At 39.7% G+C, this 26,668-nt stretch overlaps 1 protein-coding gene across 1 annotated transcript in view; it reads left to right on the forward strand.

The window, feature by feature from the left end:
• The window catches only part of LOC136863469 (protein suppressor 2 of zeste-like), a 350,894-nt gene that overhangs the window by 261,802 nt on the left and 62,424 nt on the right, over positions 1-26,668 (forward strand). Inside the window, exon 3 of the mRNA XM_068225950.1 lies at positions 13,155-13,251. Within this exon, the coding sequence (XP_068082051.1) occupies positions 13,155-13,251 (97 nt within the window). The remainder of the gene's footprint in view (positions 1-13,154; positions 13,252-26,668) is intronic.

Consider the following 26,668-nt stretch of genomic DNA (forward strand, 5'->3'; position numbering starts at 1 on the left):
GCTGGAAGGGGAGAGGGGAACAAGTAGAGAGAGAGAGAGAGAGAGACGAGAGAGAGAGAGAGAGAGAGAGAGACTGGCAGAAAGTTGATATCGATCCAAGGTCGCCTCAGCCTCTTGCGCGCGCTGTAAAATGCCTAGTCAATTACAGGCTGTTGTTTTCTAATAGAAGGAGCGCACAGCGGCTTTTTTCGACATCATATTGAGACAGATCATAAAACCTGTTCTTCTTTTCCTCAGGTTGATGTGTATGCGTAAGGTGTGAAGAGTATTTATCTGCAGCCGTTCACTTCATGTGCATCTTTCGTCGCGTTTCATGCGAAGAATTCTAATACATCCTATCCTGTACAGCTCCAGGAGCCACATCTGCCCTTCACTCCCTCACATACAACAGAATGAATTATTATTTCGTATTTGTTAATAGATCGACGTTGTTTTGTGTAAGAGGCGATTTCCGTACTCCTTCGAATTCTAGTATTTCTTACATGAATATCCTATAATCAAGTGAAAGAAGCCGAGATTTATAAGAGTAGATTTCATGATGAATATCAACGAGGCTTGCCGCAGACGTCAGCGTTTAACAGTTCATTGGCTATTCTGGCCTCATCCTCGACCATTTTACTACATTGCAGATACCAGAGGACATACTGTTACAGCCGAGTGGAGGCCAAGTTAAGGTAGTACTTTATTTTCCTCCAGTTACCCGCTCAGCATGTACATTTCCTATTACATGTTGTACCATTCATTTTCAAACAGTGACAATGACCGATCAGTGTGTTAAAGCTTCCCCCTCCAAGGCCATACACGTACAGGCCAGCCGTTCGCCATAACTGAAATAGGGTTCCGTCCTTCCTTACTCCTGCTCCAGGAAAATGGTATGCTAGTGTTTTTCTCATAGGATATGTCACAGGTACTTTCCCGGTCCCCTCACTAAACTGTACAGAGGCAGTTCAGTTGTGGGTTAATGCCAGACACAAGAAACACACTTTTCCAATCTAAAATGGCACAGACAGGTGTGAACAATAGCATGAGAGCGCTGGAAGCGAGGAGATAAAGGCTAAGTTAGCAATAAATTTGATGATTGATGCTGTAGCCTACTTACAAACCGACTTCGGTGGTAGGATCATGTGAGGGGAGTGGAATAGGTCATCTGAGAGGATAACGGAATCGGCCGTGGAGGGTAAGAGAAGTAGAGGGAGAAATGATAACGATGGTTAGACTCAGTCTTAATGATTTAATTACAAGGTGTGGAGCTAAAAGAGACCACAGAGCTAGTTGAAAATAGAGGGTTATGGAGGCGCAGTCTCTTTTTAGTTAATTCACAGATTCTTGCAGGCTGAAAAGCACAAGAGTCTAAAAGGTAAATGTATGTATGTATGTATGTATGTATGTATGTATGTATGTATGTATGTATGTATGTTAAAATTAACCAAAACACCAGAACGACAGTAAATGCCATTCAGTTTTCTCCAGCTAGAGGCCGCCCAAAAACCAAAAAACCGAACCCCATGGCGCAACAGCCTCAAAGGACCATGGCTTACAAAACGACCACTGCTAAGCCCAAAGGCCTGCAGATTATGAGGTGTCGTGTGGTCAGCACGTCGAGTTCTTTCGGCCGTTATCCTTAGCTTCCTAGGCCGGGGCCGCCATATCAACGTCAGATAGCTCCTCATTTGAAATCGTAATCACGTAGGCTGAGTGGACCGCGAACCAGCCCTCAGATCCAGGTACAAATTCCTGACCGGGCCGGGAATCGAACCCGGAGCCTCCGGCTAAAGGCCATCCAGTGGCTAATAAATAATAATGTTTTTGGTTTTAGGTCTCACTAACTATGTTTACAGGTTTCGGAGGAGCTGAGGTGCCGGAATTTCTTCCAAAGGTAGTTCTTTTACATGTTGGTAAATCTACCGACATTAGTCCGACTGTATTTGAGCACTGGACTCAGCCCAGATCGAACCCACCAACTCGGGCTCAGAAGGCCAGTGCTTCTATCATTCGTCTGGATCATACATATTCGAAATATACATGTCGTTGTTATTATTATGATATTTCTGAAGGTTGGTTGTTCCGAATTAATTCGTGACTGTTTTAAATATTAAAGACAAATAAATAAATAAAGAAATAAAATAAATAAATAAATAAATAAATAAATAAATAAATAAATAAATAAAATATATGGTTCCTCAAAAGTGCAGTTGAATCTTTTACAGCTACCAAGGCTACCATATTCATTAAGTCAGTATCTAATACGAACAGCTTACGGAATTACCCCAAATCTGTTTGCTATTGTGCTTCTAACTACAACCACAGGACTTAATATTTCTGAATTCCATTCATGATCATTCGCACATAACATGTAGGCTATTAACTTCAACACCTGTGCAACATCTTGAAGTTGTAAATGGCAACATATTGGACATAGCCTATTTAAGTTATGTGTCACTTTCTATGCGATTACATTGTAATTATTATGCTACACTGCTTGTAGTGGAATCTTCTTATTCTTATTCTTCTGCCATTTACTGACATGTGACATAACTCCTGCTGGACTAAATTCCAGCACCTCGGTGTCTCCGAAAACCGTAAAATTAAACTAGTTAGTCGGACGTAAAGGTATTATTATTATCATTATCGTTATTATTATTATTATTAGTAGTAGTAGTAGTAGGCTATACAACTTTTCCCCACACTGTGGTGGGATTGCGGGCGCAAAGTGTGCTACACACATACACTGATTAACCAGAACATTGTGACCACCTACCTAATAGCCGGTATGTACACCTTTGGCACGGATAACAGCGGCGACGCGTTTTGGCATGGAAGCAATGTAGCCTTGGTAGGTCGCTGGAGGGAGTTGGCTCATCTGCACTCACAAATTACCTAAATCCCGTAAATTTCGGGGGGAGGGAGATGATTTCTGACGCCACGTTCATTCACATTCCAGATGTGTTCGATCGGGTTAAGATCTGGCGAGTTGGGGAGCCAGCACAGCAATTGTTACTCGCCACTGTGTTCCTCGAACTACTCCATCACACTCCTGGCCTTGTGACATGGTGCATTATCTTGCTGAAAAATACTACTGCCGTTGGAAAACATGATCGTCATGAAGGGGTGTACGTGCATTGCAACCGGTGTACGATACTTCTCGGCTGTCATGGTGCCCTGCACTAGCTCTACTGGACCCATAGATGCCCACGTGAATGTTCCCCAGAGCATAATTGAGCCGCCGCCAGCTTGTCTTCGTCCAGCACTACAGGTGTCAAGGAGCTGTTCCCCTGGAAGACGACAGATTCGCTTCTTCCCGTCGGCATGATAAAGAAGGTATCGGGATTCATCTGATGTTAGTTCCGCCTCAGTTCGCCGCCTGTCCTGTTTTACCAGACTGTCCAGCCCACGACGCCCGACATATGAAATGAGGGGTGGCCGCCCAACCCCTCGACGTTTGGACGCGGTTTCACCTAGGTTTCGCCACTTGTTGAAGACACTCACCACAGCACTCCTTGAACAGCTGACAAGTCGTGCAGTTTCAGAAATGCTCGTGCCGAGCCCCCGGGCCATCACAATTTGCCCTCGGTCAAACTCAGGTAGATCGCGCGCCTTTCCCATTCTACACACTGCCGTGCGTGTGTCGGTCTAGCAGTCATTCCTCGTCAGGTGACGCTGTTATCGTCTGGACGGGTTTATATCGATAGTAGGTAGGTGGTTATAATGTTCTGGCTGATCACTGTATGTGAACTTCAATCAGTCAATACTGGTCTGCCTTCAGGACAGTCGCCCAGGTGGCAGATTCCCTATCTGTTGTTTTCCTAGCATTTTCTTAAATCATTTAAGAGAAATTCCTCCTGTTTTACGGCCTATGCTGCGGGGATATATTCGTCATTACGTGCTTCTGCGCTGGTTGGTAGGGTGGTGTGTAGTACGAATATTAATGGGAGTGTATTGGGACAAACACAAATACCCAGTTCCCTAGTCAAAGGAATTAACCACATGCGACTAAAATCCCCGACCGGGACCCTCTGAGCCAAAGGCCTGGTCATTCAGCCAAGGAGTAGGCCACTAATTTTAATGGAATATTTTAAGTTAACACTTTATAAATTTTGAGTGAATTCCTGAATGACTGCGTTGTAATTACTGTATATGGAAGGCCATATTTTAACTAAATTTCGTATGAATTCCTGTGTGTTTGTTTCTGATTAAGGTGTCACACTACTCGAAGGCCATTTTTTGATTGTAAATGTTTTTGTTTCTTGTTTTCACGTATTTCTTCTTCATCATCTTCTTTCTTTCTTCTTTCTTTCTTAATCCGTTTACCCACTAGGGTTGGTTTTTTCCTCGGAGCGTCAGACTTTGGGCCGGGCGATAAAACTGGGCAGGAGGACCAGTACCTCTCCCAGGTGGCCTCACCTGCCATGACGAACAGGGGCCGTGGTTGGGGGGGGGGGGGGATGGGAAGATTGGAAGGTATGCCAAGGAAGAGGAAAGGAAATGGCCTTGGCTTTAAGGTAGCCTACCATACCGGCATTTGCCTGGAGAAGTGGTAAAACATGGAAAACCACTTCCAGGATGGCTGAGGTGGGAATCGAACCCACCTCTACTCAATTGTCCTCCCGAGGCTGAGTGGACCCCGTTAAAGCCCTCGTAGCACTTTTCAAATTTCGTGGCAGAACCGGGAATCGAACCCGGCCCTGTTGGGGAGGGGGCAGCTAATCACGCTAACCACAACACCGCAGAGGCGGACATCTTATTTTATGATCACAAAATTCATTCTTTTCATACAAGTTCTCGTAATATAGAATTTCCATTATAGAAAACTATAGTCGGAATCTCCTGAAAATTCCTTGAATTATACGGAATGGTTTCACGTTTTGGATCACTAGACAATATGTGTTTGTGACGATATGCACCATTTATTGAGGACTGCTTTCCCCCTGTTTTCGAAATAAGGATTAACTTGATGAGATTTTAATATGAAGTCACGTTCTTGCGGTCTACAGTTTAATGTTATTGGTTTTACGTCCCACTAATTACTTGTACGGCTTTCCGAGACGCCGCGGTTGCGGAATTTTATTTTACGTGCCAGTAAAATTATCGACACGAGGCTGACGTATTTTAGCACCTTCAAATACACCTGACTGAGCTGGGATCGAACCCGCGAACTTGAGGTCAGAAGACTAGCGATCTGTCATCTGAGCTACTCGGCCCAGCAGTCTGAAGCTTAACGTCACATTATCACGTACATCATTTCGGCACAATTACCAGTACACCGTCGGAGATAGTAAGTTACATGTTTAGTTACATTAATAGACTGTCCGACTCCTGGGCTGAATGATCAGAGTTGAGGCCTTCGGTTCAGAGGGTCCCGGGTTCGATTCCTGGCCGGGTCGGGGATTTCAATCGCGTCTGATTAATTCTTCTGGCTCGGGGACTGGGTGTCTGTGTTTGTCTCAACAATTTCCTCTTCATATTCATACTACACTACCAAGCACCACAGAAACACGCAATAGTGATTACATCCCTCCATACAGGGTTGGCGTCAGGAAGGGCATCCGGCCGTAAAACAGGACCAAATCCGCATGCGTGACACAGTTCGCACCCGCGACCCCACAAGTGTGGGAAAAGCGGTAGAAAAAGAAGTTACTTTTATAGCCTCTTTTGATTCAGAACATGTTCGATTTCCTTGACCCAGGCGGTTGAAAAAGGTAAAACTTTGGTTCGTATCCGAGTTGTTTCGTTAAAATTCAAGAGAAGTGTGGAAGTACTGCACGCAGGAAGAGTCTACGAAAGGCATCGTCAACTGGCCTCTAGTTTTGTTTAGTGATCCCTGTCGAAGGCTGGGTGGTGGCGTTGTGCATGCGGGTGGAGTGAGCTCGTTCACTCCAGTTCATACTGGTGGATTGGTTGACGGGGTACTTTACAAGCAAAGATCCCTAATATTGAACAGATTGTGAAGGCAAGGCGAATTCAGAAGTCAAGAAAAACTAGCACTAATGACAGGGAAAAGTAATTTTCATTTCTAGTTAATTTCATAAATGTTTTTTGAGAAAAAGGAAGTTTTTCTATTGCTTTCCATTTAACAAGGACGTGTTACAAATAATGCTAGAAAAATGTATTTTTAATATTACCACATTAGTATTGTAATTGTTTGTCACTATTTTTCAGTATATTTTGATGTAAGGCTCCATGGCGTGCTGGCCTTTGGGCCAGAGAGTCCCGGCTTCGATTCCCGGCCGGGTCTGGGATTTTAACCTTAATTGATTAATTCCAGTGGCTTGGGGACAGGGTGTGTGTGGTGTATTCAGCATTAGACATCATCCTAGGTAGGGCCCTCATCTTCACAGAGATGCAGGTCGCCTAATAGGCCGTCTACGAGCAAAAGACCAGCACCAGGCCTCTCCGGAGGCCATACGCCATTGTTATTACTATATTTTGATTTCCGGCTCCATGGCTAAATGGTTATCGTACTGGCCGTATATCACAGGGGTCCCGGGTCGGATTCCCCGCAGGGTCGGTAATTTTAACCATCAAGAGGGTTGGCGTCAGGAAGGGCATCCGGCCGTAAAACAGGGCCAAATCCACATGTGCGACGCAGTTCGCACCCGCGACCCCACAGGTGTGGGAAAAGTGGCAGGAAAAGAAGAAGAAGAAGATTGTTTAATTTAGCTGACCCGGGGGCTGGGTGTTAAGTGTCGCCTTCAACATCATTTCATCCTCATCACGACGCGCAGGTTGCATACGGGAGTCAAATGAAAAAAGATCTGCACCTGGCGAGCAGTACATGTCTTCGGACACTCCCGGCACTAAAAGAGATACGCCATTTCATTTTACTATAATTTTATAGACTAAAACATTTCTGTTACAATAAGAAAGGGAAAGAATTAGGGCGTGTTTCTGTGACGACAATTGCAGGCCTACTTACGAGTTATGCCTAGGGGTAGTGATGTTAAGCGTTCTGAAATCGGTAATATAGTAATTTATTTTTACATTTAATATTTTATAGCGTGTATACATTTTTAATTTAACGTCTTACAGCGCCTTGAAAAATAACTTAGATTTGAATTAATTCAGATAAATGGATCTATGTAATGTATCTCGGTAATATTAATAAATATCAAACAAATCCCATGGCGCTGCAACCCTGGTGGGCCTTGGCCTACGAAGCGACCCGAAAGCCTGCAGATTAGAAGGTGACACATGGTCAGTGCGACGAATTCTCTCGGTCATTATTCTTGGCTTTCTAGACCGGGCCGCCATCTTACTGTCACATAACTCCTCAGTTGCAATCACGATGATCGAGTGGATATCGAACCAACCCTCGGATCTCAGAACCAGGTAAGAATCCCTGAATGGCGGGGAATCGAACCTGGGGCCTCTGGGTGGGAGGTAGGTACGTTATTACTAGACCGTGGGGCTGGCTGATAATCTGAATGTAGAATTTAAAATCTCCTTTGCAGAGAGCCAATAGTAAAATGAAAATATATTAAGTTTATTAACTGTACACTTAGGCTACTGTATTTTAAACTGAAATAGACTAAAGCATAACAGAGAAAGAACACATTTATGTTGATGCAAAATCAGAATAGTAAAAAGAATATTAACTTAAGTCATGTTCATGAATCGGTGACACTGGTAAAGAAAATCATACAACATGCCTGAACATTTAATTCTGTCATTCCTGTTCTATCACCTTCAATGAAACTATTTACTGAAATATTTGTCAACATGTTCAGTCTAAGTATCACCCTAAATACGTAGCCTACGCTACAGTGCTGCTTGGGCACTCCAATATTTTAGTTTGACAGCCAACTGCATTAGCAGGTAGTCCAAGTCGGCACAAACACCTCAGTTTAAATGTTCAGAAGAAGAATAAAAAAATCCTCGGTTTCACACTTGCATCGCATTTTAGTAAAACTTAAGCTTACGCATTTTGAGTATATTCCGCATTTTATTACATTTTCAAAACAGAGTAGCATGTAGTTTACATGTCGTGAATAATGTAAATACGCTAGTACAAGCCTTTATACTTCGTAAGCATTTCGGCTAATATCGGTGTTGCGAAAATTCACCACAGTCAGTCATGGCTAATGGCAGTATTCATTTTTGTTAGTTTTGTATGAATTTTAATACATTTACTTATTCTCCTGTTGAAGGAAAGAATACTTTTCTGTGTTAAATTGGTATGAAGGAGAACCATGAATTGTATCATTCAAATCTTTCTTATCTTTAAGACGTCGTCTCCAAACGGAGGTAGACGATCCACACGGTCAGCTCCGATCTTGAAGTTGCAGCCATGCTGTGTGGATTTATTGAAATATATCTCAGGATCTTTAATGCAGTCGTTTCCCGTAGCCTTCTGCATCCTAATGCCGTTGACCAAACTGTCAACACATGGCTAATGTGACCCAAACATACCTCTGGATACAATATTTAAGGTATTATGCCACTGGAAACCTTTGGAGGAAGGAAAACTAAGTGTATGAACATTAAGAGGTCAGATGGACAACCACTTCTAGGGAAATAAGACAAGGTAGAATGATGGCAGGAACATATCCAACAGTTATATCAAGGTAAGGACGTAGATAATTTGGTTCTGGAAGAAGAAGAGGCTGTTGATGCTGATGAAATGGGAGACCCAATTTTGAGGTGAGAATTGGACAGAGATTTCGGAGACCTAAAAAGGAACAAGGCACCTGGAATTGATGACAGTTGCTCTGAATTACTGACTGCTTTAGGAGAAACCACCATGGCGAAGGTGTAAGATGTATGATACAGGAGAAGTGCCATCCGATTTTTGGCAGAATGTTGTTATACCTATTCCTAAGAAAGTCGGTGCTGATAAGTGTGAAAACTACCGCGCCGTTAGTTTAGTAGCTCACGCCTGCAAAATTTTAACACGTACTATTTGCAGAAGAATAGAAAGACAAGATGAAACTTAGTTGGGAAAAGATCAATTTGGCCTCAGAAGAAATGTACGAACACGTGAAGCAATCCTGACTTTACGTCTGATCTTAGAGGACCGAATTAAAAAGGATAAGCCCACGTGCATGGCGTTCGTAAATCTAGAAAAGGCATTCGATAATGTTAATTGGATCAAGCTATTTGTGATTCTGAAGGTGATCGGGATCAGACACCGTGAAAATAAAATTGTCTTCAATCTGTACACAAATCAGTCTGCAGTGATAAGAATGGAGGGCTTTGAAAAAGAAGCAGCAATCCAGAAAGGAGTGAGGCAAAGCTACAGTATGCACCCCCCCCCCCTCCTTTTCACCGTTTATATGTTATCGAACAGGCGCTAAAGGAAATCAAAGAAGAATTTGGAAAGGAAATCTCAGTCTAAGGAGAGGCAATCAAAACCTTGAGATTTGCCGACGATATTGTTATATTTGAGACTGCTGAAGATCTGGAGGAACTGCTGAATTGTATGGACAGAGTCTTAGAGGAGGAGTATAAGATGAACATAAATAAGTCCAAAACAAAAGTAATGGAGTGCAGTCGAACGAAGTGAGGTGTTGCAGGAAATATTAGATTAGGAAATGAAGTCTTGAAGGATGCAGATGAATATTGTTACTCGGGTAATAAAATAAGTAACGATGGCAGAAGTAAGGAGGACATAAAATGCAGACTAGCACAAGCAAGGAAAGCCTTTCTTAAGAAAAAAACGCTCACTTCGCACATTGATATAGGAATTAGAATTTGGTATGAATCGTGTCATTGTATGAAAGTGACACATGGATGATAAGTAGCTCAGAAAGAAAGAGAAGAGAAGCATTTGACATGTGGTGTTACAGAAGAATGCTGAAGGTGAGATGGATAGATCGAATAACGAATGAAGAGACAGTGAAAATAATTGGTTAGAGGAGGTAGATTTTGCTAATTTGACGAGAAAATAATAGGACATTCATTAAGACACTTGTTCAGTAGGTTTTTGAGGGAAGTGTAGGCTGTAATAACGGTAGGGGTAGACCAAGATATGCATATGGCAAGCAGATTAGAGCAGATGTAGGATGCAGTAGTTTCATCGAAATGAAAAGATGAGCACAGGATAGGGTGGTATGGAGAGGTGCTTCAAACCAGTCTATGCACTGATGACTCAACATCACAGAATTAAAATATTTTTAAATATAATTTTCTTTAAAATTGCCGAGCGGAATGGTTCATCCCTTTTAGGAAGATGGCTGTTTTAAGGTCTCTTATCCTTCCCGCACAAGAAGAGAGCTGCTCGAAGTGGCTTCCTAGATATTAGCAATGCAGAGCGACTATCACGTAGGCTGGAGTTTGTCGCTTACAGGAGCCTGCCGTGAGTGCAGCAGGGTAAGGGGGAATGAATCAGGTAGTAACAGTGGTGTAGTGCCAGGCAGTTAACGATTGAATCGGTATCGTAACTTTAATTAAAAGATACATTTAAAAACAAATTTATTTTATTTTAAATAATAATAATAATAATAATAATAATAATAATAATAATAATAATAATAATGTTATTGTCATTACGCCCCACTAACTATATTTTGGACGTTTTTGGTGACATCGAGGTGCCGGAATTTATCCCGCAGAAGTTCCTTTACGTGCCAGTAAATCTACTGCCACGAGGGTGACGTATTTGAACACCTTCAAATATCACCGGACAGAGCCAGAATAGAACCTGCCAAGTTGGGGTCAGAAGGCTAGCGCCTCAACCGTCTGAGGCACTCAGCCCGGTGAAGTAGGTCCTAAAAATGAATATTCAAACATGTTGAAACACTGTCCTCAATCACACACAGTTTGACAATCTGTAGGCCTAGTTCGTATGCATTCCCTGGGCATCTAAAATTGCTTAAAGCCTTCATAGACATGGAGCGTACAAGGTTTGCTGTCTTTTCAGCATCGATTTTTTTATCATTCCTTCTTCATATGATAGATGAAGTCTTGTTTTGACGAGCATGTCCGTTCCCTTAGTCTCTGCTCCAATAATGCCCACAGATTTTCTATGGAATTCAGGTATGTGGACTGTGAAAGCCCTGGAAGTTGCTCGCGAACATTATACAACAGCCATTTTGTCATGTGAGCCGTATGCTTGGGATCGTTGTCTTGTTGTAAAACAAACGAGTCCGCAAGATTTAATTCGCAACACTGGCGAGTAAATTATAACGGAGTATGTTCACATACGCTGTGGCAGTCATAGTACCCTCAACAACAACCAATTCTCCCACCCCTATGCATCCCCACACAATGACATGACCTCCAACAGATTCAAAATGGTTGAACATCCTCTCATCCGAGAATACAACTTTCTTCCAGTATTCCATGGGATAGTTGAGATATACGCGAGCAAACTCCAGTCTTTTCACACTGTTGCGCTGCTTAGTAAATGTTTTTTAAACAGCCTGTCCGTTTTATAAAAACATATAAGCTCTTTACACTTTAGGCTTTTTCTTTCCACACTGCCTTTTAAGCCTACTTCGTGAACCTAATTCCTTATGGTTTGGGGTGTTACTTCCTTGCCTGTTGCTGTTGTGACGTCTTTAGCGAGCACTCGGGAGCTCACGCCGAGTTCTTGCTCGCTTGTTGTACTACTGTACATATCGCAACTCTAGTTCCAATAGAACTCTAGGGTGTCCATATCTCCGCGTATTCGCCGTAGAACGTATTCGTTTGTATTTGTTCACAACATACTGGACGGTAGCATGCGAGAGGTTCAGTTTTTGTTAGCAAAGTTTCGGTAAGTTCCTCTTGCCATAAGGGAACTGTTTTTTCCCCTCACAACAGTCTTCAACTCACCCGATCGACGTCCCATTCCTGTACACAATTAATTCCAGGCACTAATACTCACTGGTATACTGGTTACACAATTCATGTTTTTCCAGACTTTTTCCAATGTTTTATTCCCCACCCTGAAGGGGTAGGGCGGACCACCTAGAGCAGGGATGGCGAACCTTTTCCAACTACTGTGCCATTTTATGTCTGGATTATTATTCTCAACTGTCTACTGTGCCACTTGTTATTTTCGTTTGTAATGGCTACAACCTCCGCCTCCACTCACCACCGCCACCACCGACTTCCATCCTTAATTCCAAATTATGTTTCATAATATGTTATTACATATATATTTAAAAAACCTAATACATGTGATTGCATGTTTCGTGGTCGTATTTTTCCAATACCGCAAAAATACTTCGAAGCTAAGTCATTTATGTTAGTTTCATAACTTGTCTTCACAACATTCATAGTAGAAAATAGCTGCTTGCAGGCGTATGATGACCCAAACAAAGTAAGTAGCGCCGAAAACTTTTGTGGGAAGATGTTCCACTGTTCAAGTATTAAGTTCTCCGGCTTCTGGAGAGAGTATTCATCGTGAACAGCACACTAGATTTTCACTAATGCTTCATCAAGTTGTACGAACTTTTTCACCCATAAATGCTTCCTTAAAATTCAATCAACTCCATTTCTAAACTACCAATGTCTAACCACTCAAAAAAAAAAAAAAAAAAAACTCATTTGTGCAATATGAGGTTTTGAAATAAAGTGCGATAGTTTCTCCAAATTTCGAAATTGGGATAATTTTTTGGCAACTATTTGTCTTACAAAATTCAAAACAATAAACAGTTACTCACTAAGAATAATTGCGCGATGCTGGCAACCACACACAAGCCAAACTTCACTAATTCACTGATGTGGGTGAGCGAATGTCTCGTCGGCTGCATCTGACATTTATTTCTTTTGACTTCCTGACCTATCGGTGTTTCAGTGTTGGCATAATGCACGTCCGAATGGAACTAGAATTTAGATTTTCGGTATGTATTTCTTAAACTTGAAACACTATGACTATACGATGCATGAGATACGTATAGTCTACAGTACAAAATGTACATAAAAATTTTAATGTGCGCATGTGGTGTGCCACCGAAATCGTGTTCGCGTGTCACCTAATGACACGCGTGGCATAGGTTCGCCATCCCTGACCTAGAGGGTTACCCTAGGCCTACATGACTGCGATCTAATTGTATGATAACATTTATTGTGTGCCGTTAAACAGTACGTTACAATTAACTACGTCGAACAGTAGTGCATCTGTAGTGTTAGTATAAGTCGCTTACTGATCATTTCCGTTTGGGTACCGTTTGAAACCATATATGTCTGAATACTTAGTTTACCCACTGTTCATATTGTTTTATCTTTCACAGTCTGTCGCAGTTGCATCGTACGGCACCTGCAGTCCAGCCAGTTTTGTCCGATATGCGAAGTGCAAGCTTACAAGGCCAAGCCGCTCGATTGCATCCGGTGAGTAGCACTAGTGATAGAATTGTCGAAATATGAAATAGTTCTTATCATATTTAGCATTTACCCATTTATTGCCTGTTTGCCCTGCATTTAAGACTGATTGAACAGAGAGACTTGTATTCGTAACTTTCTGATACGTTAAATAACCATTTTTTATTGAAAATTTGGCATCGTGGTTATTCTGTTGACACTTTCAACCAGTAATGTACTGTAACTTTTAGGTTATTCTGCCTGTCGAAACACAATTATAACACTCAGAACACTATAATGTACTTTTAAAAATGTAATTAGCCTTTCAGTCTGTCAAACACACAAGTTCAAATATAATGTATAATACTTTTACAAACTTGTAAAAAAAACTATACTATTAAACAAAGAATGTCATGTTTCGTTCTACAAGAACATCCTACGATTCCACTAAATCATTTTAAATCATGTGTATATATGTAAAATATTGTTTACGTTGCGTAAACTTGTCAATGATTGAGAGTTGGTGATATTATGAACAAGTATTACAAATAATGAATGTGTTAGTATTCAACCGTCACCGTATTAACTTATATAAATGTTTCTGTACTTATCTAAGCTGCTAAAGTGTAGTTCGTTGCCTTCAATCACAGTACTGAAGGCTGAAGTGTAGGGCAGAGTGTGGGGTAGGACTTGCATTAGTAATACTTTCTGTTGGGCACGTAAATGAGCGAATGGTGTGGGTAGATTTAGCAGTTGGAAGAATTAGGACGAGAATTGTCTCAGCCTATTCACCATGTGAGGGTGCAAATGAGAATGAAGTTGACAAGATTTACGAAGCACTGAGTGACATCGTAGTCATAGAGAAAGTGAAATCTGTCTGCAGACGAATAAGGGTAGGGAATCTCCAAGACGAGGAAATTAGAAGTACATGGATAAGATTATTGAAAAGTTGTGAACAACAGACAGTAAGCAAGTTCAGGGTATAGAAAGAGAATGGGTGGCATACAGGGATCCTGTAGTAGGAACAGCAAGGGAATGCCTAGGAATAACTGTGTGTAAAGATGGGAGCAGGCGAACATCTTGGTGGAATGATGAAATGAGGGCGGTTATGGAGCACATTAGTGCTAGTGGAATTTGATGATTATAAGTGCCTTAAACGTTATTATTAGAACATGAAAACATATATGTACATCGCACATGACTTTCTTTACTATGGGATTGCGCTTAATCATGTCTTTTATTACTATTTTCATATGATGTAGGCCTACCTAGGTAGAGTGTCTATCTCTTATGGAATTTTTATTTTAGGTTCCTTAATCGATTTTCGAAATGATGACATCAAGACTAAATAAAACACAGCCATTATTCGTTAATTACTCTTACTATTAGTGTAGGTATATCCATAATTTGTTAATTACTCGTACTATGTAGCCGTATTTTGTTCTTACTGTTGGTTCAAGGCTAGCCGTAATTTGTTAATTACTCGTAATATTGGTTCAGGGCTTATGTTTTTTTCTTTTTGTGAAATGAATATGTTTCAGGTCGATTAAATTTCTGCTTTGGTTTGCGGTTTTCTATGCAAAGGGCGAAATTCCGACCCTCCCCGCAAAGTAGATAGCTTTGCGTAGCACTGCCAACGATCGGGGTTATGTAGCATTAGAAGATAATAATCGTTTGAAGCTAAAACAAGAGTAACTGGATGAGGATATTCAGAATTTACCGACATAATAATCGGCATTGCCTTGTATCAACTCTGAAGCTCAACAGGTACCAAAAGACGACACGTTCATGTAATGCCACTGAAGAAAGTCGTGGGTATGTACGTATATATTTTGATGTTTTAATAAAAATATTTGTTACTGGTCATCAAATATTACTCTTAAGTTGCTTAAAAACCAGTATGTCCTTCTATTTAAAACAAAAATAAGCGTCAAATTCCACTGACACTAATGTGTCCCTTAACCTTGCGGGCATCTTGTAAACGTAAAAAGAAGGCGTATCAAAAATGGCTTCAAATACATACTTAAGCTTGAAGAAAGAAACAGTGCGAAACAAATACGGTAATTTTTGAATACAAGAAGAAGTCGTGGGGAGATTTCGGTAATAACCTAGAAAGGCTTGTTCAAACGGCTGGGAAACCAGTGTGGACAGTAATAAAGAATGTTAGAAGGGGAGGGAGAAAAGAAATGAATAGTGATTTGGGTAAATCTGGTGAACTCGCAGTATATCCCAGGGAATCTCTGGACAGGCGGAAGTGATATTTTGAAAATCTTCTCAACGTAAAAGGAAATCTTTCTGTTGACTCCGCGAACAAACCGATCCTGATGTTAGTGAAATTATGCTTGAGGAAGTGGAAAGGATAATAAATAAACTCCATTGTCATAAAATATCAGGAATAGATGAAATTAGACCTGAAATGGTGAAATGTAGTGAGAAGGCAGGGTTGAAACGGATTCACAGAGTAAGTTAGCATGTAAAGTTAGTAATGTACCTTCTGATTGAACAAAAGCAGTAGGCCTAACTGCATCTATCTATAAGCAAGGGAACGGGTAGGAGTTTCAACAACTATCGAAGTATGTCCTTGATCAGTATACCAATCAGTCAGTCAGTCATGAATGATCTGAATTTAGGGCTCTAGTCCAGGTGGCAAATTCCCTATCGATTCTGTACCTAGCCTTTTCTTAAATGTTTTCAATGAACTTGGGAAATTTCTCAAACATTTCCAAATATTTCCAATTCCTTATTTCTCGTCCTATAAATGGATAGTTCCCCAATTTTAATATTACTGTTAATTTTATTTCAAGGTAAATTCGAAACCAAGCCCAAACCTGTGGCACATGTAACCTATTAAATAACTTGTATCAAGATGTCCAGACGACCTTCTGCCTTCTGTAAAAACGGAAATCTTTCCCCCTCCAGCAACAGTAATATACGTGAAAGGTGATCAAGTTATATGGAGGTATGACTTGGACTCTTGAGGAGGCAGAGAATAATTGAATTTGAAAAGTTGCGTTCTTATGTCATGGCTGAATGCTGAAAACGTCCTGAATGGACCGAGTATTGAATGAAAAAGTGGTGCTCATGATTGAGGGAAAGAAGCCATATCTACTGGATTATGATACGGAATAAGAGAAACGTCTGGATGGAACCTCTCATAGGACATGATACCTTTATTAAGGTGGTGTGGAGGGAGAAAACGCTACAGGCAGACAAAACATCGATCAGATCATACAGGATATTGACTGTTACTTGTACATTTGAAGATCGAGAAATTTTCGGAGTTGCTGCGAACCGGTCCTTGGCTAGTTAACGAAAGAAGACGACAAAATCAGAAATATACCAGACAGTCACTCGTGATTTTAAGGAAAGTATTTACGTTACCTTGCCTTATGTTCCTATGTATGAACCACGGTATAACAAAGTACATGGCGCAAAGCGAACGATTGTTATCAGTGTTTTGCATGAATGACTTTTGTTACATGCTGAGGTGTAAGCACAGGGGGGATCCAGATCTCTGCGCCGTAAGATGCGACATCATTTAACGGCACCTCGGAGTTTGGGTTGTATTGTACCATTATCCAGATACTAGTATTTCATAGTTTCCAAATTACATATAAGCCCAACTAGAATAGATCAATTTCAAAAGAATATAAGACAATAGAATTCTGTCATGATTGCTTAAGAAATACATTAACAATAGGACATTGTGTGTTTATCATTAAGTAAATTTCATTATTAGGTGGATATGTAAAATATATGACAACAGCATAACGTGTCCGAGAAGGATGTTTAAGTTCTAATACCAACTAAGGATTAAACTTCAGAATTTGAAATTAAACCTTCACGGTCGAAGGTGATCCCTGTATAGCTCTGGGTACAAAACAGTAGCCTGCTTCAAAGTAAAAAGAAAATAAAAATTTTCAATCAGCCCACGGACTATCGGCGGTCTGCAAACCATGCTCTGAAGAACATTGGTTCTTTGCTTCGAGCGGGCGGCTAGTGCTATGAAGTTGATTATTTAGATGATGCTTGTTGTTTAAAGGGGCCTAACATCGAAGGTCATCGGCCCATTATTTAGATGTATGATGCAACTTGAGAAATAAACCACTCCAATAGAGAAGTGAACTAGCACGCTTCGGTGGAACAGAACTTAAATGAGGATTGGAAGTATCATGGTTTAAACTGAAATTTTGGAAGGAAATGTTCATGGACCTAATCAAGGATGGCATATGATGGAATACGTACTGTCTCACCTTCTTTCGAACTATCCTGGTCGGTGTTATGGTTTACTAACTTTCATGGTTTGGGGAACTAACTGCAAAAGGCTTAGATATCACCTCGTCCCCATGGCGCTACAGTCCTGGCTGTCAAGCGACCGCTGCTCATCCCGAAGGCCTACAGATTGCGAGCTGAGGCGTTATTCTTAACTTTCTAGACCGGAGCCGCTATGTTACTGTCAGACACCTCCTTATTGGTTCTCACGTTCTCTAAACAGCCCTCAGATCCAGTAAAAACCCCTGACCTGTCCGAAAATCTAACACGTGGCATCTCGGTAGAGGCAGGCACGTTTCTGCCAGACCGCAGCGCCGGAAAATCTGACATATATTACAGACTAGCAAGATACCCGTGCTTCGCTACGGTATTATACTGAAATTTATAATTGAATGCTTATTGTTTTAGATATATAATCCGACGAAATTCGCGATCTGACTCGTTTTCTGCGAGAATCCACCAAAATTCCCGATCTGACTGGTTTTCTATGATTTTACGGCACGTTTCCTCCCATTTTTAAATCTTCCTTTCCAGCAATCGATTTCGTACTTCCCGGGCTAGGCTCAGGTATTCCTCCCGGTCAGTTGGGTTCGTAAATCTTTGCCATCTTTTCCTATAATATTTTTAGTATGGATAAAATCCTTCAGGAGATCCGGCGTGGTGTCATATTGGGTGCATTGGTGGCACTGAACCCGCGGCCGGACTGCATTCTTAGTCATTACCCGTCCAGGAGCCGTTTCCAGCGCGGTCCGCGCATTTGACGACGGTCCGGACTATTATTATTATTATTATTATTATTATTATTATTATTATTATTATTATTATTATTATTATTATGTGTTGCTGGAATGGCTGATGACAGGAAAAACCGGAGTATCCGGAGAAAAACCTGTCCCGCCTCCGTTTTGTCCAGCACGAATGCCACATGGAGTGACCGGGATTTGAACCACGGAACCCAGCTGTGAGAGGCCGGCGCGCTGCCGCTTGAGAAACGGAGGATCCTGATAAGAACATTAATAACAGTAAAATCAATTGGTCTCACCTCCTTCTACACCCTACCGCCGTTAAGTTTATTTACCACCCCCCCTCCCCCCCAAAAAAAAATAATTAAAAGAAGGCTTGTTTCTATATGTTTAAGGGAGATTCCAAACACCAATGTTCACGTCTATTACCTTCAGTTTTGAGATATAAGTATCCCCATAAAAATAATTTACTTTCTTCACTTCATTTCACACTACTCCCCCCACCCCCCGAAGTGAATTTTCCAGCAAAAAATACTTGTTTCTTTAATAGTAAAGGATCCTCTAAATACCAATTATCACGACTCTAACTTCTTCAGTTTTTGATTTATGTGTCCTCATGAAAGGAATTCATCTCCTTTACACTCCCGCCCTCCAAGATGGTTTCCCCCCAAAACGCGTTTTTCTTTGTTTTTAAAGGAGATCCAAATACGAATTTTCACGTCTGTAACAACTTTAGTTTTTATTAGATGTATGTATTCTCATACAATTAAGTCAATTAATTTTTCAATTCTTTCACCCCCCCCCCCCCCAACACTTCATTGGATTTTCCGAGAATACGTGTTTCTTTACTTTTAAAGCAGATTGCAAATATCAAATTTCACGTCTGTAACATCTTCATTTTTGAGATATCAGTAGCCTAATTAAAAGAATTCAACACCATTTTCAGTCACTTTAACCCCCCTCCACCCAAGTGGTTTTCCGAAAACTAAAAATACACGTTTCTTTATGTTTAATAGAGATAAAAGATACCATTTATCACTTCTGTAACATGTTAAGTTTTTTTAGATATGCTGTAAAAATTCTCATTTTAAAATTTCACCCCTTTTGAGTTCCCCTTAAGTGGAGTTTCCAAAAACAAATCACCTCTGTTTTTTTACATTTACAGGAGATTCCAAACACCCACTTTTTACGTCTGTAACATTTTACGTTTCCAAGATAATCTGTAGATATATTCTTTCAAAAAATTCACCCCAATTTGTCACTCCTGTTTAACCGCCATTAGTTGGTTTTTCCAAAAACTAAAAAACGCGTTTCTTTATTTTTAAAGGAGATCCCATATACAAATTTTCAGTTCTGTAATATCCTTCCTTTCTGAGATATATGTATCCTCATTAAAGGCATTCAACCCATTTTTCACCCTTTTACACCCCTCTTATTAGGATGTACAGGAAACAAAAAAATACGTGTTCCTTTATTTTTAGAGGGGATTCTAACTACCAATTTTTACATCTGTAAATTTTAAAGTTTTAAGTTGTAGACACACTCACTTTAAAAAATTCACCCCCCTTTTCAGCCCCCCCATTATTTGGATTTTCAAAAAAACGAAAAAATACGTATTTCTTTACTTTTAAAGTAGATCCAAAATACAAATGTTCAGGTCTGTAATATCTTCAGGTTCTGAAATATAAGTAGACTCAATAAAGGCATTCGACCCATTATTCACCCATTTCCACCCTTCCTATTGGGATTTTCCGAAAACAAAATAATATGTGTTTCTTTATTATTAAAGGAGATTCTAAATACCAATTTTTACATCTATAAACTTTAAAAGTTTTGAGATATAGATACACTCATTTTAAAAAATCACCCCCTTTTCACTCCCCCCACCCCATTAATTGGATTTTACACAAACAAAAAAGTATGTGTTTCTTTATTTTTAAAGAAGATCCCAAACACCAATTTTCAGGTCTGTAATATCTTCAGGTTCTGAAATATAAGTACTGTAGACTCATGAAATGCATTCGACCTATTTTTCAACCTTTTCCACCCTTCCTATTAGGATTTTCCGAAAACAAAATATACGTGTTTCTTTATTTTTAAAGGAGATTCTAAATACCAATTTTCACATCTATAACCTTTAAAAGTTTTGAGATATAGATACACTCATTTTAAAATATTACACCACCGAGCTCGATAGCTGCAGTCGCTTAATTGCGGCCAGTATCCAGTATTCGGGAGATAGTAGGTTCGAACCCCACTATCGGCAGCCCTGAAAATGGTTTTCCGTGGTTTCCCATTTTCACACCAGGCAAATGCTGGGGCTGTACCTTAATTAAGGCCACGGCCGCTTCCTTCCCACTCCTAGCCCTTCCCTGTCCCATCGTCGCCATAAGACCTATCTGTGTCGGTGCGACGTAAAACAACTAGCAAAAAAAAAAAAAAAAAAAAAAAAAATATTACACCCCTTTTCACCCCCCTTAATTGGATTTTCCACAAACAAAAAAATTCGTGTTTCTTTATTTTTAAAGGAGATCCCAAACACCAATTTTCAGGTCTGTAATATCTTCAGTTTCTGAGATATAAGTAGCCTCATTAAAGGCATTCAACCCCTTTTTCACCCCTTTTCACTCCTCCTATTGCGATTTTCCGAAAACAAAAAAATACGTGTTTCTTTATTTTTAATGAAGATTCTAAATACCAATTTTTACATCTGCAAACTTTAAAAGTTTGGAGATATAGATTCATTCATTTTAAAAATTCACCCCCTTTTCACCATCCCATTAATTGGATTTTCCAAAAACAAAACAATACGTGTTTCTTTATTTTTAAAGGAGATCAAAAGTACCAACTTTCAGGTCTGTAATATCTTCAGTTTCTGAGATATAAGTACCGGTATCCTGATTAAAGGCATTCAACCCATTTTTCCCCATTTTCACCCTTTTTCACCCCTCCTATTGGGATTTTCTGAAAACAAAAAAATACGTGTTTCCTTATTTTTAAAGAAGATTCTAAATACCAATTTTTACATCTGTAAACTTTTAAAGTTTTGAGATATAGATACACTAATTTTAAAATTTCACCCCCCTTTTCACCCCCTTTGCGACGGAATATCCAAAAATCCTCTCTTAGCGAGCACCTACATCTTAATATGAATGTATCCCCAAAATTTCATTTCTTTATGTCCAGTAGTTTTGGCTCGGCGGTGATGAATCAGTCAGTCAGTCAGTCAGTCAGTCAGGACAAGCTACTTTATATATATAGACTAGCAAGATACCCGTGCTTCGCTACGGTATTATACTGAAATTTATAATTGAATGCTTATTGTTTTAGATATATAATCCGCCGAAATTCGCGATCTGACTCGTTTTCCGCGAGAATCCGCCAAAATTGGCGATCTGACTGGTTTTCTAATAGATTACGTCACGTTTCCTCCCATATTCCAATCTTTCTTTCCAGCAATCGATTTCGTACTTCCCGGGCTAGGTCCAGGTATTGCACCCGGTCAGTTGGGTTCCTAAATCTTTGCCATCTTTTCCCATAAGCATTTTCAGTATGGATCATATCCTGAAGGAGATCCGGCGTGGTGTCTTCTTGGGTGCCTTGGCGGTACTGAACCCGCGGCCGGACTGGATTCTTAGTCTTCACCCGTCCAGAACCCGTTTCCAGCGCGGTCCGCACATTTGACGACGGTCCAGAACATTATTATTATTATTATTATTATTATTATTATTATTATTATTATTATTATTATTATTATTATTATTATTATTATTATTATTATTATTATTGTGCCCTTGCTGGCAAGATGTAGTGTTTACAGTGCACTATGTCTTCTGGTATGGGCTAGAATAAAATTGTTACTTTCATTGACCTGTCTCAGTCTTATACTTGGCTTAGAAAATATGAAAGTGGCTGAGGTATGAGTGATGCTAGTAATGCCATTCTTTATGCAGCCAGTCCCTGCTATGAATGGTGTGAAAATGTCGCTCATAGGGTCGGTTGGTGCACGCAATTCAGTGGGCTTGGCAGATTGATGTGCAATAGCAACTTCTGGCTCAGTGAGGAAAGCAAGGGGAAACTACCTCACTTCTCATTTCCCTAGTACCCCTCTTCAGTGACACCTAGGCCATATATGACAGCTAATGGTGAACCTGTTGAGGATCCAACCCGCCTTCGGGCTGAATACCCAACATACACATACACATTATTATTATTATTATTATTATTATTATTATTATTATTATTATTATTATTATTATTATTATTAGATGTTCTGGACCCCACAGCAAGATGTAAGACCGTTACTTGGAGGTAAATTACATCTGCTGCCATTATCATTGTTGACAATGTGACCAGCATCATTGTCGCGCGTAGGCAAGTGTGCGGGATTTCTGGCGATACGAATGACATACTTCCGTGCATTATTGACCTTATTACAGAGGTGAACAATTTGACGGTCAATCGCATTCCTATCGTTTATTTCAAATGTGTTTAAATTTTTATTTATATGCCAGGAGAATCTACTGTAATCTAAGAACGTTCTCCGGAGGAAAAGATGGCTGTTGAAAACGAACCCAGAAATGATCGGTTTATGATCAGAATAAGTACATCGAAAATCTACAGACTGTTTCCAGTCTTTCGACAGGGTCTGGAATGGAATGAATAAAGCCCCATCTAGCGGCGGCAATAGGAACTGTGCCGGCTGCCGAAGCACTCCTCTGGGGCAATGATCGATGAATGACAAATGAAATGAAATATTGGACAGTGTTGCTGGAATGAATGATCACAGGGAAAACCCGAGTATCCGGAGAAAAACCTGTCCCGCCTCCGTTTTGTCCAGCACGAATATCACATGGAGTGACCGCGATTTGAACCACGGAACCCAGTTGTGAGGGGCCGGAGCGCTGCCGCCTGAGCAACGGAGGCTCCTTATAAGTACTTTATGAACAGTAAAATCAATTGGTCTCACTTCCTTTTTTCACCCCACCACCGTTAAGTTTATTTACCCCCTCCCCCAAAAAATTAAAAGAAGGAGTGTTTCTTTATGTTTAAAGGAGATTCCAAACACCAATGTTGACGTCTATTACCTTCAGTATTGAGATATAAGTATCCCCATAAAAATATTTCACATTTCTTCACTTCCTTTCACACTCCTACACCCCCCCTCCCCCTCTGAGTGAATTTTCCGGCAAATATACTTGTTTCATTAACAGTAAAGGATCTTCTAATTACCAATTATCACGACTCTAACTTCTTCAGTTTTTGATTTATGTGTCCTCATGAAAGGAATTTAACTCCTCTTCACTCCCGCCCCGCAATATGGTTTCCCCTCCAAAACGCGTATTACTTTGTTTTTAAAGGAAATCCAAATACAAATTTTCACGTCTGTAACAACTTAATTTTTATTAGGTGTATGCACACTCATACAATTAAGTCAATTTTTCAATTCTTTCACTCCCCCCCCCCCCCCACCCACTTCATTGGATTTTCCGAGAATACGTGTTTCTTTTCTTTTAAAGCAGATTCCAAATATCAAATTTCACGTCTTTAACATCTTCATTTTTGCGATATCAGTAGCCTAATTAAAAGAAATCAACACCATTTTCAGTCACTTTTACCCCCCCCCTCCACCCAAGTGGTATTTCCGAAAACTAAAAATACACGTTTCTTTATTTTTAATAGAGATAAAAATACCATTTTTCACTTCTGTAACATGTTAAGTTTTTTTTAGATAAACTGTAGAAATTCTCATCTTAAAATTTCACCCCTTTTTATTTCCACTTAAGTGGAGTTTCCAAAAACAAATCACCTATGTTTCTTTACATTTACAGGAAATTCCAAATACCCACTTTTTACGTCTGTAACATTTTACGTTTCTCATATATTCTGTAGATATAGTGTTTCGAAAAATTCACCCCATTTGTCACACCTGTTTAACCGCCATTATTTGGATTTTCCAAAAACAAAAAGTACGTGTTTCTTCACTTTTAAAGGAAATTTTTACATCTCTAAACTTTTAAGGTTTTAAGATGTAGATACACTCATTTTAAAAATTCACCAACCTTTCCCCTTTCATTATTTGTATTTTTCAAAAACGAAAAAATACCTCTTTCTTTATTTTTAAAGTAGATACCAAATACCAATTTTCAGGTCTGTAATATCTTCAGGTTCTGAAATATAAGTAGCCTCATTAAAGGTATTCAACCCCTTTTTCACCCTTTTCCACCCTTCCCATTGGTATTTTCCGAAAACAAAAAAATACATGTTTCTTTATTTTTAAAGGAGATTCTAAACACCAATTTTTACATCTATAAACTAAAAAGGTTTGAGATATAGATACACTCATTTTAAAAATTCACCCCCTTTTTACCCCCCCCCCCATTAATTGGATTATCCAAAAACAAAAAAATACGTGTTTCTTTATTTTTAAAGGAGATCCCAAACACCAATTTTCAGGTCTGTAATATCTTCAGTTTTTGAGATATAAGTATCCTCATTAAAGGCATTCAACCCATTTTCGCCACTTTTCACTCCTCCTATTGGGATTTTCCAAAAACAAAAAATACGTGTTTATTTATTTTTAATGAAGATTCTAAATACCAATTTTTACACCTGTAAACTTTCAAAGTTTTGAGATATAGATGTACTCATTTTAAAAATTCACCCCCTTTTCACCCTCCCATTAATTGGATTTTCTAAAAACAAAAAAATACGTGTTTCTTTATTTTTAAAGGAGATCAAAAGTACAAATTTTCAGGTCTGTAATATGTTCAGTTTCGGAGATATAAGTACCGGTATCCTGATTAAAGTCCTTCAAACGCTTTTTCACCCTTTTTCACCCCTCCTATTGGGATTCTCTGAAAACAAAAAAATACGTGTTTCCCTATTTTTAAAGAAGATTCTACATACCAATTTTTACATCTGTAAACTTTTAAAGTTTTGAGATATAGATACACTCATTTTAAAATTTCAACCCCCTTTTCACCCCCTTAGCGACGGAATATCAAAAAATCCTGTCTTAGCGAGCACCTACATATTAATATGAATGTATCCTCCAAATTTCATTTCTTTATCTCCAGTAGTTTTCGCTCGGCGATGATGAATCAGTCAGTCAGTCAGTCAGTCAGTCAGTCAGTCAGGACAAGCTACTTTATATATATAGATTATATTTCATTCCATTTAACATGCTTGCATGCAGTTTTAAAACGAGCGAAAATCATCCTTCCTTTTCACAGCCATTTCTTAAGACGGCTCATTGTCTCCTATGGTTCTCAGCCCGTCAGTTGCTATCTCAGCTTGTGGTTGAAATGCTGTAACAGATTGGATATTGCATTATCATTCTAAACTTTCGGTATATGTTATCCGAAATTAGGTCCTTGTACATTTCGGAAACTGGTTGAGTTCCTAGAAGTTTATACCTATGCAGGTTTTAAATGCATGTTATAATTGAACGATTGGACTTAAGTCTCGGTCACTGGAATGCAATTTACTAGTCAGGGAGAGGGGATAAGGGAACAGGGAACTGGAAGTCAAGTAGGAATGACATAAAAATATTAATGCTGAACTGTAAAAGTATTGTAAAGAAAGGAATAGAAATAAGTAATTTAATAGATATTTTATAACCGGGCGAGTTGGCCGTGCGTGTAGAGGCGCGCGGCTGTGAGCTTGCATCCGGGAGATAGTAGGTTCGAATCCCACTATCGGCAGCCCTGAAAATGGTTTTCCGTGGTTTCCCATTTTCACACCAGGCAAATGCTGGGGCTGTACCTTAATTAAGGCCACGGCCGCTTCCTTCCAACTCCTATGCCTCTCCTATCCCATCGTCGCCATAAGACCTATCTGTGTCGGTGCGACGTAAAGCCCATAGCAAAAAAAAAAGATATTTTATAGATGTCACTAGAGTCCACTACATTTTCCTCTCTCGCTTTTCATCCAATGAAACTAAGAGATTAACTGAGAACTGTTACACTATTCACAAAATTGCCTTATTTATTTTAGAAATGACCGTAACACTTCGGTAGAAACAAAAACAACATTTTTCGAGGAATTTTTACATGCGTATTTGAAGTTTATAAAAAACAGCTTTATAATTTTATATCTTACCCAAGTTTCAGTTATGATTAGGGCAATTTCAAAAATAACACAATGTCTCGTTTCCCCCTTATCTTGAGTTTACTTTGGTCAGCCTTGGAAACGGGGTGACCTAGGGAGTGGTGATAAGGGAATAGGGAACTGGAAGTCAAGTAGGGATGAGATAAAAATATTAATGCTGAACTGTAGAAGTATTGTAGAGAAAGGACGAGAAGTAAGTAATTTAATAGATATATACCTACCAGATATTGTAATAGGAGTTGAATCATGGTTGAGAAATGATATAATGGATGCAGAAATCTTCTCACGGAAGTGGAGTGTGTATCGTAGAGATTGGATAG

Source organism: Anabrus simplex, chromosome 2 (assembly GCF_040414725.1).
Source record: "Anabrus simplex isolate iqAnaSimp1 chromosome 2, ASM4041472v1, whole genome shotgun sequence".
Classification (NCBI taxonomy): Eukaryota; Metazoa; Arthropoda; class Insecta; order Orthoptera; family Tettigoniidae; genus Anabrus; species Anabrus simplex.